Genomic DNA, 17265 nt, shown 5'->3' on the forward strand with positions numbered 1-17265 from the left:
CGTGTGTTGACAGTGTGATATAATTTGGTCTCGTGTGTTGACAGTGTGATATAATTTGGTCTCGTGTGTTGACAGTGTGATATAATTTGGTCTTGTGTGTTGACAGTGTGATATAATTTGGTCTCGTGTGTTGACAGTGTGATATAATTTGGTCTCGTGTGTTGACAGTGTGATATAATTTGGTCTTGTGTGTTAACAGTGTGATATAATTTGGTCTTATGTGTTGACAGTGTGATATAATTTGGTCTTGTGTGTTGACAGTGTGATATAATTTGGTCTTGTGTGTTGACAGTGTGATATAATTTGGTCTTGTGTGTTGACAGTGTGATATAATTTGGTCTTGTGTGTTGACAGTGTGATATAGCTTGGTCTGGTGTGTTGACAGTGTGATATAATTTGGTCTTGTGTGTTGACAGTGTGATATAATTTGGTCTTGTGTGTTGACAGTGTGATATAATTTGGTCTTGTGTGTTGACAGTGTGATATAATTTGGTCTTGTGTGTTGACAGTGTGATATAATTTGGTCTTGTGTGTTGTGTTGACAGTGTGATATAATTTGGTCTGGTGTGTTTGGTCTTGTGTGTTGACAGTGTGATATAATTTGGTCTTGTGTGTTGACAGTGTGATATAATTTGGTCTTGTGTGTTGACAGTGTGATATAATTTGGTCTTGGTGTGTTGTGTGTTGACAGTGTGATATAGATTGGTCTGGTGTGTTGACAGTGTGAAATAATTTGGTCTTGTGTGTTGACAGTGTGATATAATTTGTGTCTGATGTGTGTTGACAGTGTGATATAATTTGGTCTTGTGTGTTGACAGTGTGATATAATTTGGTCTTGTGTGTTTACAGTGTGATATAATTTGGTCTTGTGTGTTGACAGTGTGTGTGTGTTGACAGTGTGATATAATTTGGTCTGTGTGTTGACAGTGTAATATGTCTTGTGTGTTGACAGTGTGATATAATTTGGTCTTGTGTGTTGACAGTGTGATATAATTTGTCTAGTGTGTTGACAGTGTGATATAATTTGGTCTGTGTGTTGACAGTGTGATATATTTGTCTTGTGTGTCTATGTGTGTTGACAGTGTGATATAATTTGGTCTTGTGTGTTGACAGTGTTCAGTGTGATATAATTTGGTCTTGTGTGTTGACAGTGTGATATAATTTGGTCTTGTGTGTTGACAGTGTATTGACAGTGTATAATTTGGTCTTGTGTGTTGACAGTGTGATATAATTTGGTCTGTGTGTGTTGACAGTGTGTTATAATTTGGTCTTGTGTGTTGACAGTGTGATATAATTTGGTCTCGTGTGTTGACAATGTGATATAGCTTGGTCTGGTGTGTTGACAGTGTAATATAATTTGGTCTCGTGTGTTGACAATGTGATATAGCTTGGTCTGGTGTGTTGACAGTGTGATATAATTTGGTCTTGTGTGTTGACAGTGTGGTATAATTTGGTCTTGTGTGTTGACAGTGTGGTATAATTTGGTCTTGTGTGTTGACGGTGTGATATAATTTGGTTTTGTGTGTTGACAGTGTGATATAGCTTGTCTGTGACAGTGTGATATAATTTGGTCTTGTGTGTGTTGACAGTGTGATATAATTTGGTCTTGTGTGTTGACAGTGTATATTTGGTCTTGTGTGTTGACAGTGTGATATAATTTGGTCTGGTGTGTGACAATGTATAATTCTTGTGTGTTGACAATGTGATATAGCTTGGTCTGGTGTGTTGACAGTGTGATAATTTGGTCTTGTGTGTTGACAGTGTGATATAGCTTGGTCTGGTGTGTTGACAGTGTGATATAATTTGGTCTGATGTGTTGACAGTGTGGTATAATTTGGTCTTGTGTGTTGACAGTGTGGTATAATTTGGTCTTGTGTGTTGACAGTGTGATATAGCTTGGTCTGTGTGTTGACAGTTGACTGGTGTGTTGACAGTGTGATATAAGTTGTGTGTTTGTGTGTTGACAGTGTGATATAATTTGGTCTGTGTGTGTTGACAGTGTGTATAACTTGTGTGTTGACAGTGTGATAGAGCTTTGTTCTGGTGTGTTGACAGTGTGATATAATTTGGTCTTGTGTGTTGACAGTGTAATATAATTTGTGTCTTGTGTGTTGACAGTGTGATATAATTTGGTCTCGTGTGTTGACAGTGTGATATAATTTGGTCTCGTGTGTTGACAGTGTGATATAATTTGGTCTTGTGTGTTGACAGTGTAATATAATTTGGTCTTGTGTGTTTACAATGTGATAGAGTTTATTCTAGTGTATTGACAGTGTGATATAATTTGGTCTGGTGTGTTGACAGTCTGATATAGCTTGGTCTGGTGTGTAGACAATGTGATATAGCTTGGTCTGGTGTGTTGACAGTGTGATAATTTGGTCTTGTGTGTTGACAGTGTGATATAGCTTGGTCTGGTGTGTTGACAGTGTGATATAATTTGGTCTTGTGTGTTGACAGTGTGGTATAATTTGGTCTTGTGTGTTGACAGTGTGATAGAGTTTGTTCTAGTGTATTGACAGTGTGATATAATTTGGTCTCGTGTGTTGACAGTGTAATATAATGAGGTCTTGTGTGTTGACAATGTGATAGAGGTTATTCTAGTGTATTGACAGTGTGATATAATTTGGTCTCGTGTGTTGACAATGTGATATAGCTTGGTCTGGTGTGTTGACAGTGTGATAATTTGGTCTTGTGTGTTGACAGTGTGATATAGCTTGGTCTGGTGTGTTGACAGTGTGATATAATTTGGTCTTGTGTGTTGACAGTGTGGTATAATTTGGTCTTGTGTGTTGACAGTGTGATAGAGTTTGTTCTAGTGTATTGACAGTGTGATATAATTTGGTCTCGTGTGTTGACAGTGTAATATAATTTGGTCTGGTGTGTTGACAATGTGATATAGCTTGGTCTGGTGTGTTGACAGTGTGATATAATTTGGTCTGGTGTGTTGACAATGTGATATAGCTTGGTCTGGTGTGTTGACAGTGTGATAATTTAGTCTTGTGTGTCGACAGTGTGATATAGCTTGGTTTGGTGTGTTGACAGTGTGATATAATTTGGTCTTGTATTGACAGTGTGGTATAATTTGGTCTTGTGTGTTGACAGTGTGGTATAATTTGGTCTTGTGTGTTGACAGTGTGATAGAGTTTATTCTAGTGTATTGACAGTGATATAATTTGGTCTCGTGTGTTGACAGTGTAATATAATTTGGTCTCGTGTGTTGACAGTGTGTTATAATTTGGTCTTGTGTGTTGACAGTGTGGTATAATTTGGTCTTGTGTGTTGACAGTGTGATCGAGCTTGTTCTAGTGTATTGACAGTGTGATATAATTTGGTCTTGTGTGTTGACAATGTGATATAGCTTGGTCTGGTGTGTTGACATTGTGATATAATTTGGTCTTGTGTGTTGACGGTGTGGTATAATTTGGTCTTGTGTGTTGACAGTGTGATATAGCTTGGTCTAGTGTGTTGACAGTGTGATATAGCTTGATCTGGTGTGTTGACAATGTGATATAGCTTGGTCTGGTGTGTTGACAGTGTGATATAGCTTGGTCTTGTGTGTTGACAGTGTGATATAGCTTGGTGTGGTGTGTTGACAGTGTGATATAGCTTGGTGTGGTGTGTTGACAGTGTGATATAGCTTGGTCTGGTGTGTTGACATGTGGTATAGTTTGGTCTTGTGTGTTGACAGTGTAATATAATTTGTTCTGGTGTGTGGGACAGAGAGACAATTTAACAACAAATGGTGGAGACGTATATTATAATGTACCTGTAATATGAATATTATTTACTCTAGAGACGCTACACCGGAAGTGAGTTTTATATACCGGGAGATTGTATCCTGGGCACTGAGAATGTCTCTATTCAAAATCAGTAATATGTTACAAACGAGGAACCTAAAATATTCACATTCTGTGAAAAATGCCTCTTCAGAATCCACCATTCCCACAATCTTCCTCCAAATACTCAACCACTGTATATGCGCCTCCTCCATCCTTTCATGTTGCTTCCAAACATACTGGTTGTTTGGAATCCATTTGACAGAATTTGCCATTTCGATCATTATATCTAACGGTGTCATAGTGTATCTACCCAGCATTAGCCGATTTGGTGAAAGCCAGTGGTTCCAAGTAGAGAGGAATGATAAGCTATCATTACGCCTTACGTATCTGAGCCAGTGTCTAGTCAAAACGTCCCACCATCCCATCTAATTGAGAATGGTATGGCGTCGTTTTGGTTTTCTCTATATTCAGCAGTTGGCACATTTCAGTAAATTGTTTTCACTCGAATTGTTTCCGAAATTGTTTCAGGGACACCAAACCTGGCAATGCCATCCTCTAAAATCAGCTTAGCAAACGTGCGAGTCTTCATGTTTGGCATGGGGAAACTCTCGGTTCATTTAGTATAATAATCACTCTCTACCAGTATGTACTGATTTCAACAACTGTTTCTCTCCTGCCCTATCACTAGACTGCCCTTTTATGATTTCTAACATTTAGATCAGGGGAAATTGAGAAGTTCTTTTCAAATAGTTTAAGTAATGACATTATGGCCGAATGTTGTTATGTTTACTTTGGGCTTATATGGGCTCCTGGGCGGCGTTAAGCGCCTACTCGTATTATTGATAACCACTGGAGGATCGTTTTCGTGCGAGGCTGGACAATCATCAAACAGGCCACCGTTTAAAGTCCCGTCCGCTGGACTATGGATAGTTGTTAGTTTTGGTGCTGGTGTGAAAACTACGATTATGTGTCCCACTTTCCGGTCTCGCTGCGAAAATACTGATCTGCTTTGCAAGATGCCTATGGCTTTCTGAAATCCTTTCTGTTCATTCAACATACATTAATTCACCATACCGACTTATATTTTTGCTTAATGTGCTTATTTAGATAGGTCAGTGTTTATTTTGGCGAGAGATGTTATGTTGGAGTAGAAAGTGGTATGCTAGTGTAATGACTAATCAAGAGAAAAAGCGAGATTCTCAACGCGGGGGTGGTGAGGGGAGAGATTAGGTTATGTATTTAGCGGATGTATCATGTTAGTACCTGACTTGACCTTTTTTTAGATCTCTGATTGCTCAGCCTTATATATACCCATATGGAGAGTCCATTGTTTTACAGGACGAAACTATTCATTGTACACCACGTGACCCAAACGCATATTCAACGTTTCCAAGCACTTCTATAACGCATACGCTGTCCCATGTGCGTTTGTAACATATCATATCGCCCATATCAACAACCAAATAGAACAACATACACAAATAATACCATTTATTATTCATAAAGGGACGGGCTATGTGTATATTTCCAGAAAAATTCTGTTACACTGCATACAGTGAAATACAACAGTTTCTATCCTTCTTGGTGAATCATTTTGCTACAAATGCAACCAATTGTATATTTTTGTTTTGACAGAAAACTACATATTGGATTATATAGATACAGGTGATGATGGAAATCATTTGCGGGAAATGTGCGCTAAAGCTACACCCCATATCGGCATTTGTGTTTCTAATACTTTGTACGGGCCTCCTGCTTTTATATGAGGTAAGAAAACATAAATTGATATTTAAAGTCATCAAGGACTTGTACAAACTTACAGGATGACCTCTCTATAGCCAATTCTAGGTGTAACAAAAGTATTCAATTAATCGCATGTAACCAATGTCTTTATCACCCATCATGTTAGTACATTCGTAATATAAGTTTACCTAATCTCGAAATGAAGGCAAGTTCTGTGTACTTAATATGGCTATGTATATTACCTATTATGGCATTGTATGTTACCTAATATGGTTATGTTATTACCTAATATGGCTGCGTATTTTTACCTAATATGGCTGTGGATATTAATTAATATGACTGTGTATGTTACCTAATATGGTTATATATATTACGTGGTTAACAAACCTGACTGTACTAGCAAAATCGAACTACTGAACTCCCCTCGCTAGTTGTATCATTTTTTTGTCATTTTTGAATGTTGCTCCATTTGAAGATTTGTTTTGATAAAATGAATCGGTGCTGGTCTTTCCATTGACAATTTTATCTTACATATAAATATATGTATTCGCATCTGATGGTTAACATGGTATAATGTCAATTCTATTCTGTTTTATGATAAAAAATTGTTAATTTGTTTTATTTACAAATTGTTTTTACTGATATAATGGTTCTGAGTTTTGTTGAGTTTCATAGTTACTATGTGTAAGTAACAACAGATTCGTGGTTGTACATTTTGTGTCCATGTTGTAACATCAGCTAACTTATATGTAAACACGTGGGCATCACGCTTACGCCAGACATTTGTTAATTATAGGAGGGATATCAAAGAGATATACTGGCAAACAGTCCGAAACATATCCCTGGTCCTTCTGATCAATTTATTTATTCAAACTCTAATGGAAAGCAGGGTTCAGAGGTTGTTACCATGCAGACAAGGAAGTCGTCTTCAGTGAGAAAAGTGAAACCTTTAAACACAACCATGAAATCCACTAAACAAGCTCCCATCGTGTCTTCAAAAGCCGCCAGTAAAAGCCTCGTTAAAGGAGTATTAGTAAGTAAACATAAATAACTTTTTACGTTTCTAGGAATGGTCCTTTTACACAGCATTCAACCTGAAATGCAAAGCTGTAATTTTGTAATACAATATGATTAGTTATCCCACAAACATATTCTGTCCTTCTGAAATGCATGTTATAGTGTTTGTCTTTGCTCTACTTTAGTCTGTTGTTTGTCCTGCTTTTTGTTGTCTAACGTATTGTTTGTCATGTGTTTGCTGCCTTCTTTGTACGACCATGTGCTATCGTTTATGTTTGCCTTGTACTTTTATTATGGCCAGTGTTGCAGCTTTAGATGTCTAACAGTACCGGTATGTTACATTAAGTATTTCGCTATACGGAAAATGCAACGCAGAGTATTTCGGTTTCTTACAGAATCTAATTCATTAGCCTTTTATTACAGAATATCGGATATATTTTCCCGCTTTAAATTACCATATCTAAATTTCACTATACTGTTACATTTGACATGTTGTACATGATATGCTGAACAATATATGTTGTCCACTACACTTAACGCGTATATCGAGAAACTGAAATAATATTTCTTTTTCAAAAGTTGCAAAAGTTGATTTGCAATGGAATAGATTTTGGACTTTCTGAATATCGGATGTAAATATCGCATTTTGTTTGCAAATCAAATAGACCATGACTCCGGTGATGCACGAATGCCTGAATGCCAAGGCGCCACCAAATGATAATTATCTTCGTGATGCCCTTCTGCTTGGGAAGCTGCCCTCTAAGACCGAGATGTGTGTAATGTCTGTGGCACATCTAGACACCTTACTGCAAGCGTAAGTTCGAATAGGCGTAGGTAACCAAATGTCAGGCATTAAATTGTTTTGTCACATTTGTTGGGAATATCTTATTTAACGAAGAGACATTCTGCAAGTAATTCCTCTGTTAGTGTAGGGGCAGATAACTCCTCGTAATACAGATATTCAAGGAATATGCTGTATAGGTAGACAGTCTCCTTCAAAGGTGATTGTATGTATATAAGATTACAAAAGTGATTGTCTGTATGTATGTATTTGTAAGACGCTTACGCTTCCCTATAAATTTTTTTATTCATATTTTGTCCCAGTTTTATTTAATATGAGATTGGATTTTGACCATGTTGACATGTTGGTATTTTCTTGTTTTGTTTTTATATATATAATCCTGTTTTACCCTTTTTAGTGTTTCCTTATTTTATCATTTTTTTGTAGTATCCATGTTTTATCATTTTTTGTAGTGTTAATATTTGATAATTTTTGTAATACCTTATTTGATACTTGTTCAATGAACAGATACATGAATACTATCCAGATATTGTGTGGAAGTAGTATGGTAAGAATGGGCGCCAGACGAGACGGTGGCTGGGATGTCTGTCCTAACGCACGCTATCTACAAAAGGACAATTGTCTCGTATATTCCTTTGGGTAGGTGTTTTAAGGACTATATACTGTATACCAAGTGTAATACGTTTTTTTTTCTTTTAGATCTATTTATCCGAATTATTGAGACATGCAAGCAGATTCATCGCCGTGTGCAATGATTGGAGTAACAGCTGTCTTAATTACATCATAGGATCACTGCTTAAGTCTTAACAAATGTTCCCATTGAGAAATTATGCGAAGAAATTTATTATCAAGATGCTATAATAAAACAAATGGTTTACAACGCTTTCGGTTTTGTTTTACCATAGTTCTAAACGGGAGGCAAAAAGAAAAAAAAATCTTTGGAAACCATTGTGTTTCATGGCGAGATATATTTTCTATGAACATGTGTCTTTTGTACAACTCATCAAGATTGCCAAGCCCATATACAATATCAAAATTGTTTATGATCATTGGTTACTCCAATGTAGATACAATTCACTTGTCTATATATCTTACTGCTACGTATGAGCCATAATTATCAGATCATGATGATGCGTGGTGATTATCCTAGCCATCAAATTTAACTCCAACAATATATGGATTTCTCCCACGTAGAATAGCAGGAGACTTCACTAAGAAAGTGTTAAAGTACTTCAATCTATATTTTCAAATGTAGTCTAATGCTGATGTTAAAGACCTGTCGTGGATGTATTGGAGTCTCGAAAGAATCTTTGTCAATACTCGAGCATAATTCCATATTTATGCTTTTTTTGTTTTCGCTAGTCTTTTATTGGGTAACTTTATTGCATATGTTGAAGAAACTTAAGATGAATATGGAGATAAATGGTTACCGATATCGCCATTCTTTATCACACAATAGATGCATACCCTTTACTATTGTTATTATTATAGTATAAACAACGACTTCAGTTTTGACGATGCTATAGCCCGGGATTATGGCTGTAAAGTACACTCATTTGACCCAAGGTAAAGTACATGATATACAGTTGCCGACTGTAATATAACATACAGGAAAACGGGAAATGGTCAACATGTTGTAAAAAATTTCAACGTTATAGAAATAACTTAACAGTTATGATTTTTGTCATGTTTTATCCATGCCGTCTTTTGAAAGGTTTGATTACAGTATACATCAATTAGATAATTCAAGATTAAACGTTCATGTCAAAATTGTATGATATAATATGGAGTCATTGTTCTTTTGTCTCTCATGAGTATATACACATTCTTGATCCTTGGAATTATGAAATACCAAACAGAAAATTAAAATGAAATATGTGGTACTGGAGACACTATATTTGATGCTTGAAAAGTAAAGTTGATTATAAACAATTAGAAAAGGAAAAGACAGAAATTGCGCGAGGATATTACCATAATTAATTCAGAATTTAGGACATGCACAAGTATAGCTCACTTATGACTAACCTATCTACACGGCTGTTTATCATCAGTCATACGTCATTGTGTCTAGATATTTTATATAAATTTATTTTAGCATGAAAAAAAGTGATCACATACGGAGCCAGAAGCCGTTCGTGTCTTTCCATGCTACTGGGTTATCTAACTTTAACGGTACAAGCAGTGACAGGCATCGTTGGAAGATGAGGACATTATCTGGTATCCGACATGAACTAGGCCATAAGGTATTCCTCCTTGAGAATTCAAAGATAACCTGAAGAATGTCGTCATGAGCACTGTAAATGTACTTAATTTGGCACGATAAATATAAAAAATAACAACATGACAACATAATCAAATTTTTGCACTATTCACCTTTTGGAGAATTAATGTAATGATGAATTTTCGCATACACAAATACAATGCACTGATATACAAATGACATCAAGAAACTGCAATTAGCGTAGTTATGTATTTCTTTCAACCTGAAAACCCACTTACATAAGAATACCCTACACTTAGAACGTTCACTGCTTTTCATTGTTTAGATATTACCACGGTCGAACAATACAATTATGTGTAAATATATATAATAAATGACGAATACTCGAAGTTATGGAACATTATCGAATCCCAGTGTTGTGTCTGTCGTCTCTCCGTCTTTCCGTTCACCGATTTGACGTTAACTTTTCCCCTTAAACAACCTTTGTGAATAGCAATGCGTTTAAGAGTAATGCTATTTGACTATAACCCAATTCCAATATAATATCTGTCGAATCATTAAAAACTTAATTTTGGATTTGATTAAGATATTGGAAGACATATTTACTATACTACAATTGTGAATTAGTTTGTAAAGAAATACTAATGTTTCTTTGTTAGAGTAGTTTTACTATAATTGCCGTGGTAGTCTGTCGAACACTAGCGCCCAATGTGAACATTATTTTCATTCACAAGAAATGTCTTCCAAATAATTTATTGATAAATATTCACAAGTTTTACTACAAAAATTCATTGAGAATTAATAAGAAAATTCACCCATGCGAAATTTCATCACTCCTATTTGACCTGTTTTCCTGACATTTCAGACATTTCATTATAGGTGTGTCATAGTAATAGACATAATACAAATATATTTCAATTTATATAGACGTTTGTTTTAACAAAGGACTTCATTAAAATCGTAGTGCTATGCTCAGATGAATGTGCTTTTTTTAAATGCTAGTGCAAATGCGTGAATGTTAATGTCTCTTAACCATATATAGATATCGTAGTATCGATAAACAATATGGCTCCCCTTTAAAGTGCTCGTTTCCCACAAGACTGAAATGCCAGAATGTTTTATTTCCATATCTTAATTTTGTCTCAAACGAATAATGAAATAATAAGGTAGTTTCAGAAATACATTTATTTGTATCAATTTATTCAGTATGTTTTTACTAATGTTACAGGTTATGCCAGATGTATTGAAGATGGACATAGAATTCTCTGAATGGAACGCACTACCAGATATACTACATAAAACGCCTGTAAACCAACTACCAAAACAGCTGATTGCAGAATTCCACTATTTTGTATTCAAGACGGATCTCAAAACTCATTGGCTCAAAGTATTATTTACTTTCAGAGATTTGTATGAAGTAGGCTATCGAATAGCATGGATTTCCAGAAATATCGATGTTAATTGTATCAAAAAGTCTAAATCAACAGGTGCAATGTATTATTTGTGCCACGAAGTAACATTTCTTAAAGAAAATATTGCTTGATACGCTACTTTTTGTTACAATGACCTTTAGAGATTTTTTAAAATATATTTTCATCGTTTAATTGAATTTCCGTCTGTAATCTCCAAATACCTGAGTTGTGTTATTTTATTATTTTTTATTCATAATTTATATTGTAATATGGACAATTATTTATAACTAATTTTGTTAGGTGTTAAGTGCTTATCACAGCTGTTTGTTTTGTCGTTATCACTTAAAATGTGTTCACTTTTGATGAATTAAGATCTGGCAGATCTCAGTGTGAATCACTGTTTAAAATGAACCTAAGATATATTTCTATGCTTGTTTGGTCCTGTCTCATTCACTTATTTTATTTTAGATTTAAAAACCATCTTTGATTAACTCACTAAGAAGGACAAATTGGTACAAACACATAAATAAGAGAACCATTTTTTCTCCTTGGTAGTTGTTAATTGTGATTAATCGTTTTACACTAAACTGAATTTATAACAGCATTGTGTTGATTTTGGATTGTGTTAAGTCAAGCAAAGTAAAACAAATCAACAAGAAAAGAAAATATATTTTCAGCAACGTTATAGGAAAAAAATTGGTTTCAGTAATAACTGATAATAACATTGGTAATAAATTGAACGTGCAATAAGTATTTTATGATTGGTTTGTAATAATTCGATTTTTTTATTTGCATTATGAATTTCTATTTTTTCTTCACTTTGAAGTTTTTTTCTAGTTATAATAGGTAATTAGCTATAACATCTTCAGATTTATGAAATTGTCAATTTTGAATATTAATTAGCTCGCTAAAACTCATGTTTTATTTATTTATTTATTTATTTTTGTAAAAATACTCATGAGGAAGAAATACTATATATGCCACAATCACTCGTTGTGTAACCCCAATTAACCTAGTATGAGGAATCCTTGTCCATTAATTTGGTTATATCGAAAGTGATCAAATATATATGAAACTAAAACTCCGATGCTTTAATCTGTATGTACATGAAAGATGTCATGGAAGAAGCAATGCGGACTGTATATTTTTTTTTCACTTTTTTATCAGAAATGTTTGTTTTACATGTAGCTAGTCAGATGTTGTTCATATATAGCTTGTTCAACCGTAAATATGATTTTTTTTTTCAAAAAATATTCTATGTTTTATGCGTTAAAAACTATGAAATGTTGTTGTCAATCTGGCTGCCTGATCAAGATATTTGAATCAATAAGTACCTGCATAACTGCATCCAAAAGTTATGATAGTATTGATATTGAATAAATAACCATACCGTTTCTAATTTGCTACTTACAGCCACACTAAAAGACAAAATTGAGCGATTGTTGCTGTTATTTATATTGTTGTTTGCTCGTTAATAAGATCATGATACACGTGTTTTATTCAATCAATTTTTTATGAAATAATGTTTATTTAAACTTTTCTGCAACATTAGATATGTGTTACTCAACTTCAAAGGCATCAAATAATCATTCCAACTGTATTGTAAACATATGTGTTATACGATATATGGTAAGTACCATTTCATCATATTTTGATAGGCTGACAAGAAGAACTGACCGAAAGGGTGCTTCACGCACCCACAGATATCAAAACGTGCGATAATTTTTTTTTAAATTTTTCTTGTAATAATTTGATTTTTATTTGGATAGCAAATCAATTTACTTCTAGTTATGATTCGTAATTAGCAACATGTCTTTCTAAAATTTTGAATATTCGTAAGCGCATTTTCAATAAAGGTCACATCATTACGTCACAACTGATGGGGTTAACAAAAGACGTGGGTACTGAACAGGTATATTATAATTTCGGAATAGCTTTTTGTATTGTGGCTGAAACATCATACAAACTTGTGGTCGTAGTGGTAGTGAAAGTTACGAAATCTAATTATGGGGCTGCTGCACTTCCCTGTCTCGATTTGACTTTCCTTTCGATCACTTCCGATTTTCCTCATCCTAAGCTTCAAACTTTAGGTCTGTAGCATAACTGACGAGTCAGAGAAGGATGAATCATCTGAATGACGCAGTTTAGTTCATTGTTTGGCTCTTGTGTATCTTTTGTACGAACTTTGTTATTTTCCAAACGTTACCAAATCAACTTTTGAAAAAATAACTAATTATTTAACTAATTAATTAAAGCAACTATTTAGCACTTCTTGATACGATGTATGTACAGAAAAAAAGTTACTTACAAAAAATTAATGACAATCTCGGTGGAGTAGATACTATGGATTGTTTAGATAAATGTCTTATAATCACTGAAAATAAATACAGAAGAAAACGATTGCGGATCTTGGGTCGTAATGTCATTTATATTATTCATAAATATAAAGGAAACAAATCTGGAAGTCGCATTATGGTCGAAATAAATGTGTTGAGATCTATTAATCACGTATGAGTGTTAGATAGAGTAAATGTATGGGTAATACACTGGTAAATATACCTGTAGATGCCGCTAGGAAATCCAAAAGCATATCGAATCAGCGACTCGGTATTGTAAACAGCATGTACATTTTAGACAGTCATTTGTACCTTCACACTTCCTTTACCAATGTTAATGATTGAGCTCCAAAAATATTTAGAGCCAACCTTACTATACCACAAAATAAAAAGGGTGTAGGAACCAAGCTTTTAGGATTAAAAATATACAGAATTCGGATTCTTTGATGCAACTCTAAGCACGTTAAATGAAAAAAAAAATAGTCTAATACCATCCTTTCAAATATGAGCTGTATGATTTTTTAATTTAATTGCTGGTATGATACTAATGAAAGAAAATCGGCAAATCCCGGTTAACAGCTTATCAAAAATCATCCTGGAACAAACTTATTTGTCATTATCTTTCAACGTGATCCTTGTATCTACAGTTTAATGCTAATTACACAATATTTTAAGGGTTTACAAGTGAAAAATTAGTTAGAATACATGAAAAGCCAAATACACCGCATCATACAGCTGTCTCGCTCTTCTAGGGCCCGTCAGTAATATAAGGGCCTGCAATGAAACAGACGATGTAGGAAATATAGTCGGGAAAGGAGACCCATCCTATAATGCGTATAAACTGCGTAATTTTTAATATTGGATGTCAAAAGTCAAGTAAATTTAGTCATCATCCTCATTTTGTGTATAGGAACATACTCACGTGACAAAATGTACTTGATAACGGGCTTTCCTTGAATAGACAGGAGATAGCCATATCAAACAAAACCCAATACACATAAGTGATGATGAATGGAAATCCTCTTTGTATATGAGGCTGGAAATTCCTTAACTATTAATAGATACTGTGTCTGGAATTTACAAAACAATTTATATCTTATTGCAATAGTTGTAGCATTTCTAAGTGGTCCTGACAATTGCATGGTTCCCTTCTAGATAACGCGTTACGACGACATATATTTTATTCTATAAATGTTAAAATTAATATGTTTAATTCAATGGGGAAGCGTTGTTCAGCCTTACCTTGCTCCTGTGTTCCCATAATATCATGATGGTTGAATAAAACAATTTGAGATGAAATCGATCATGTTATTAAAAACTAATAAGAAAATGCTATCTATGTTTTATTTCTAACATTTGCAGAATCGGAGTGTTTTTACTTGGATAAAAACGAGACACTGAGGTTATTAAACATAATCAGAATGAAATATTGAAGCTAGGAACGGCATACAGATGTTATGGTGTAAGATGAGAACAAGATATTGAAATGAAGTGGTAAGACAAGAACAGGATATTGATGTAATGATGTAAGATAAGAACAAGATATTGATTTTGTGAGGTAAGATGAGAACGAGATATTGAGGTTACGAGGGGAAAAAATGAATTATTTAAAATGATAACTAGATACTGAGGTTATGAGGGAAGATAAAAACAATATTGGGGTTATGATATAAAATGAGAACGAGATATTTAGGTTATGAGGGAGGATAAAAACGAGATACTGAGGATATGATATAAAATAAGAACGAGATACTGAGGTTATGATATAAAATAAGAACGAGATATTGAGGTAATGAGGGAAGATAAAATCGAGATATTGAGTTTATGATACGCGATATAAAGTTTTAGGTTTTTATTGATTGTTTAACAGGTATCTGAATCAACTACTGATTAGTTAAAAATAAAAAGATGTATTCAAGAATAGATCTATCCGCATATATCACTGACGTTGTTTTCTGCAGAGAGGCTCCAAACAGAAGTTATATGAAACAATCACCTGCCAACATTCTAACCCTAATTCCATAGTGATGATTTCAATCACGGAATATGAATGACAAATGGACAAGTAATAACTGATTCATCATTTCATCTAACAGATGTTTTCAGAATTGAAATAAAGTATTGAATATAACCCTCGTGAGCAATGCTTAGTATCAGGTCACCTTCATAACTAACGAGTAAAAGAAATACATTCGTGTACGGATACTAGTCGTAGACACTTATGGTCGTTTGCTGTAACTTTAATATCATGTTTAGTTCACTTCAACATTGACACACTTTAGAGTATATACTTGTATATGCACTTTTCACTTTAAGTATCCGAACTTTGCTGTGACCTGAATGCCATGTTTTACTTCATACACATGAGTTATGTATCTTTTATACGATCTTAGTGTATCCTCTGTACGATCTTAGTGTATCTTCTGTACGATCTTAGTGTATCTTCTGTACAATCTTAGTGTATCTTCTGTACGATCTTAGTGTATCTTCTGTACGATCTTAGTGTATCTTCTGTACGATCTTAGTGTATCCTCTTTACGATCTTAGTGTATCTTCTGTACGATCTTAGTGTATCTTCTGTACGATCTAAGTGTATCTTCTGTACGATCTAAGTGTATCTTCTGTACGATCTTAGTGTATCTTCTGTACGATCTTAATGTATCTTCTGTACGATCTTAGTGTATCTTATGTACGATCTCATTGTATCCTCTTTACGATCTTAGTGTATCTTCTGTACGATCTTAGTGTATCTTCTGTACGATCTTAGTGTATCCTCTGAACGATCTTTGTGTATCTTCTCTACGATCTTAGTGTATCTTCTGTACGATCTTAGTGTATCTTCTGTACGATCTTAGTGTATCTTCTGTACGATCTTAGTGTATCGTTTGTACGATCTTAGTATCTTCTGTACGATCTTAGTGTATCTACTGTAAGATCTTAGTGTATCTTTTGTACGATCTAAGTGTATCTTATGTACGATCACAGTGTATCTTATGTACGATCTTAGTGTATCTTCTGTAAGATCTTAGTGTATCTTTTGTACGATCTTAGTATCTTATGTACGATCACAGTGTATCTTCTGTACGATCTAAGTGTATCTTCTTTACGATCTTAGTGTATCTTTTGTGCGATCTTAGTGTATCTTCTGTACGATCTCAGTGTATCTTCTGTACGATCTCAGTGTATCTTCTTTACGATCTTAGTGTATCTTTTGTGCGATCTTAGTTATTAAAATCACTCCTAGAAGGACGAAACAGTTGTGTGATGCAGTTCAATTCATTGTTTGGCTCGACCGGGTCTATTTTTAAGGTGATATTCATTCTGTGTCTTTCTCGTCATAACTTACATAGAAGTTGAAACAGCTGTAGTATGCCGTTTAATTCATTACCTTAATCTACTTTATTTAGTCCGAAATTTATATTGAAATGTTTCATTAAATTTGTATTTTGGTAAATATTTGTAATGTTGCCTACTCTGCCCTAAATTTGTATTAATACCACATGGACGGTTTTGCTATGTTGTCGGATGTGGGATTTAAAAGTTCACACATATACAACAAGTTTAGCACTTCGAGACAAAAGAAAACGTTGCAAAAAATCTTGCTGAAACTACATAGTACAGTTCAAAGGTGAAGTGGAAGTTCGAATTCGGTACTTCAATTTATCTTACGAACATTTATCTGGCGATACTTAACATTTTCGTGATTTGAAGTTCCTTTTGTTCACAGCATTTTACTTAAAAAGTCACGAAGGCGATACAAACTAAGAATCAACGAAACGAAAAGTATGTGTCATTGTCAACTCTCCTGATGATCTTGATAAACTTCCAACAGAACGTTTCAATGAACGCAGATTGATGAAGACTATTTTATTTCCATATCCGATGTGAATTTAGACATTGCTGGTACTGTCGTTATAGTTAATGCGGTTTTTTAATTGGAAACGTGACATTTTTT

General features: G+C 34.3%; 1 protein-coding gene across 1 annotated transcript; it reads left to right on the forward strand.

Annotated features, from left to right (window-relative positions):
- Positions 1–5447: 5447 nt before the first annotated feature.
- Positions 5448–11105, forward strand: LOC132549139 (probable methyltransferase-like protein 24). The gene is made up of 7 exons (XM_060213061.1): positions 5448–5546; positions 6319–6555; positions 7205–7353; positions 7849–7980; positions 8833–8907; positions 9437–9584; positions 10791–11105. The coding sequence occupies exons 1-7, from the start codon at positions 5448–5450 to the stop codon at positions 11103–11105; spliced, it is 1155 nt and encodes a 384-aa protein (XP_060069044.1).
- The last annotated feature ends 6160 nt before the right edge of the window (positions 11106–17265 follow it).

The sequence above is a fragment of the Ylistrum balloti genome, unplaced genomic scaffold, assembly GCF_031769215.1.
Source record: "Ylistrum balloti isolate Yb309-2 unplaced genomic scaffold, AGI_CSIRO_Ybal_v1 Utg370042, whole genome shotgun sequence".
Lineage (NCBI taxonomy): Eukaryota > Metazoa > Mollusca > Bivalvia > Pectinida > Pectinidae > Ylistrum > Ylistrum balloti.

What these genes read in the sequence shown, in the direction of transcription:
- LOC132549139 (XM_060213061.1), top strand. Translation starts at nt 5,448, where the DNA reads ATGATGGAAATCATTTGCGGGAAATGTGCGCTAAAGCTACACCCCATA. An exon ending in TGTCTCGTATATTCCTTTGG is followed by an intron (nt 7,981 to 8,832) that starts GTAGGTGTTTTA and finishes TTATTATTATAG; the next exon opens with TATAAACAACGACTTCAGTT. An exon ending in GTACACTCATTTGACCCAAG is followed by an intron (nt 8,908 to 9,436) that starts GTAAAGTACATG and finishes AATTTATTTTAG; the next exon opens with CATGAAAAAAAGTGATCACA.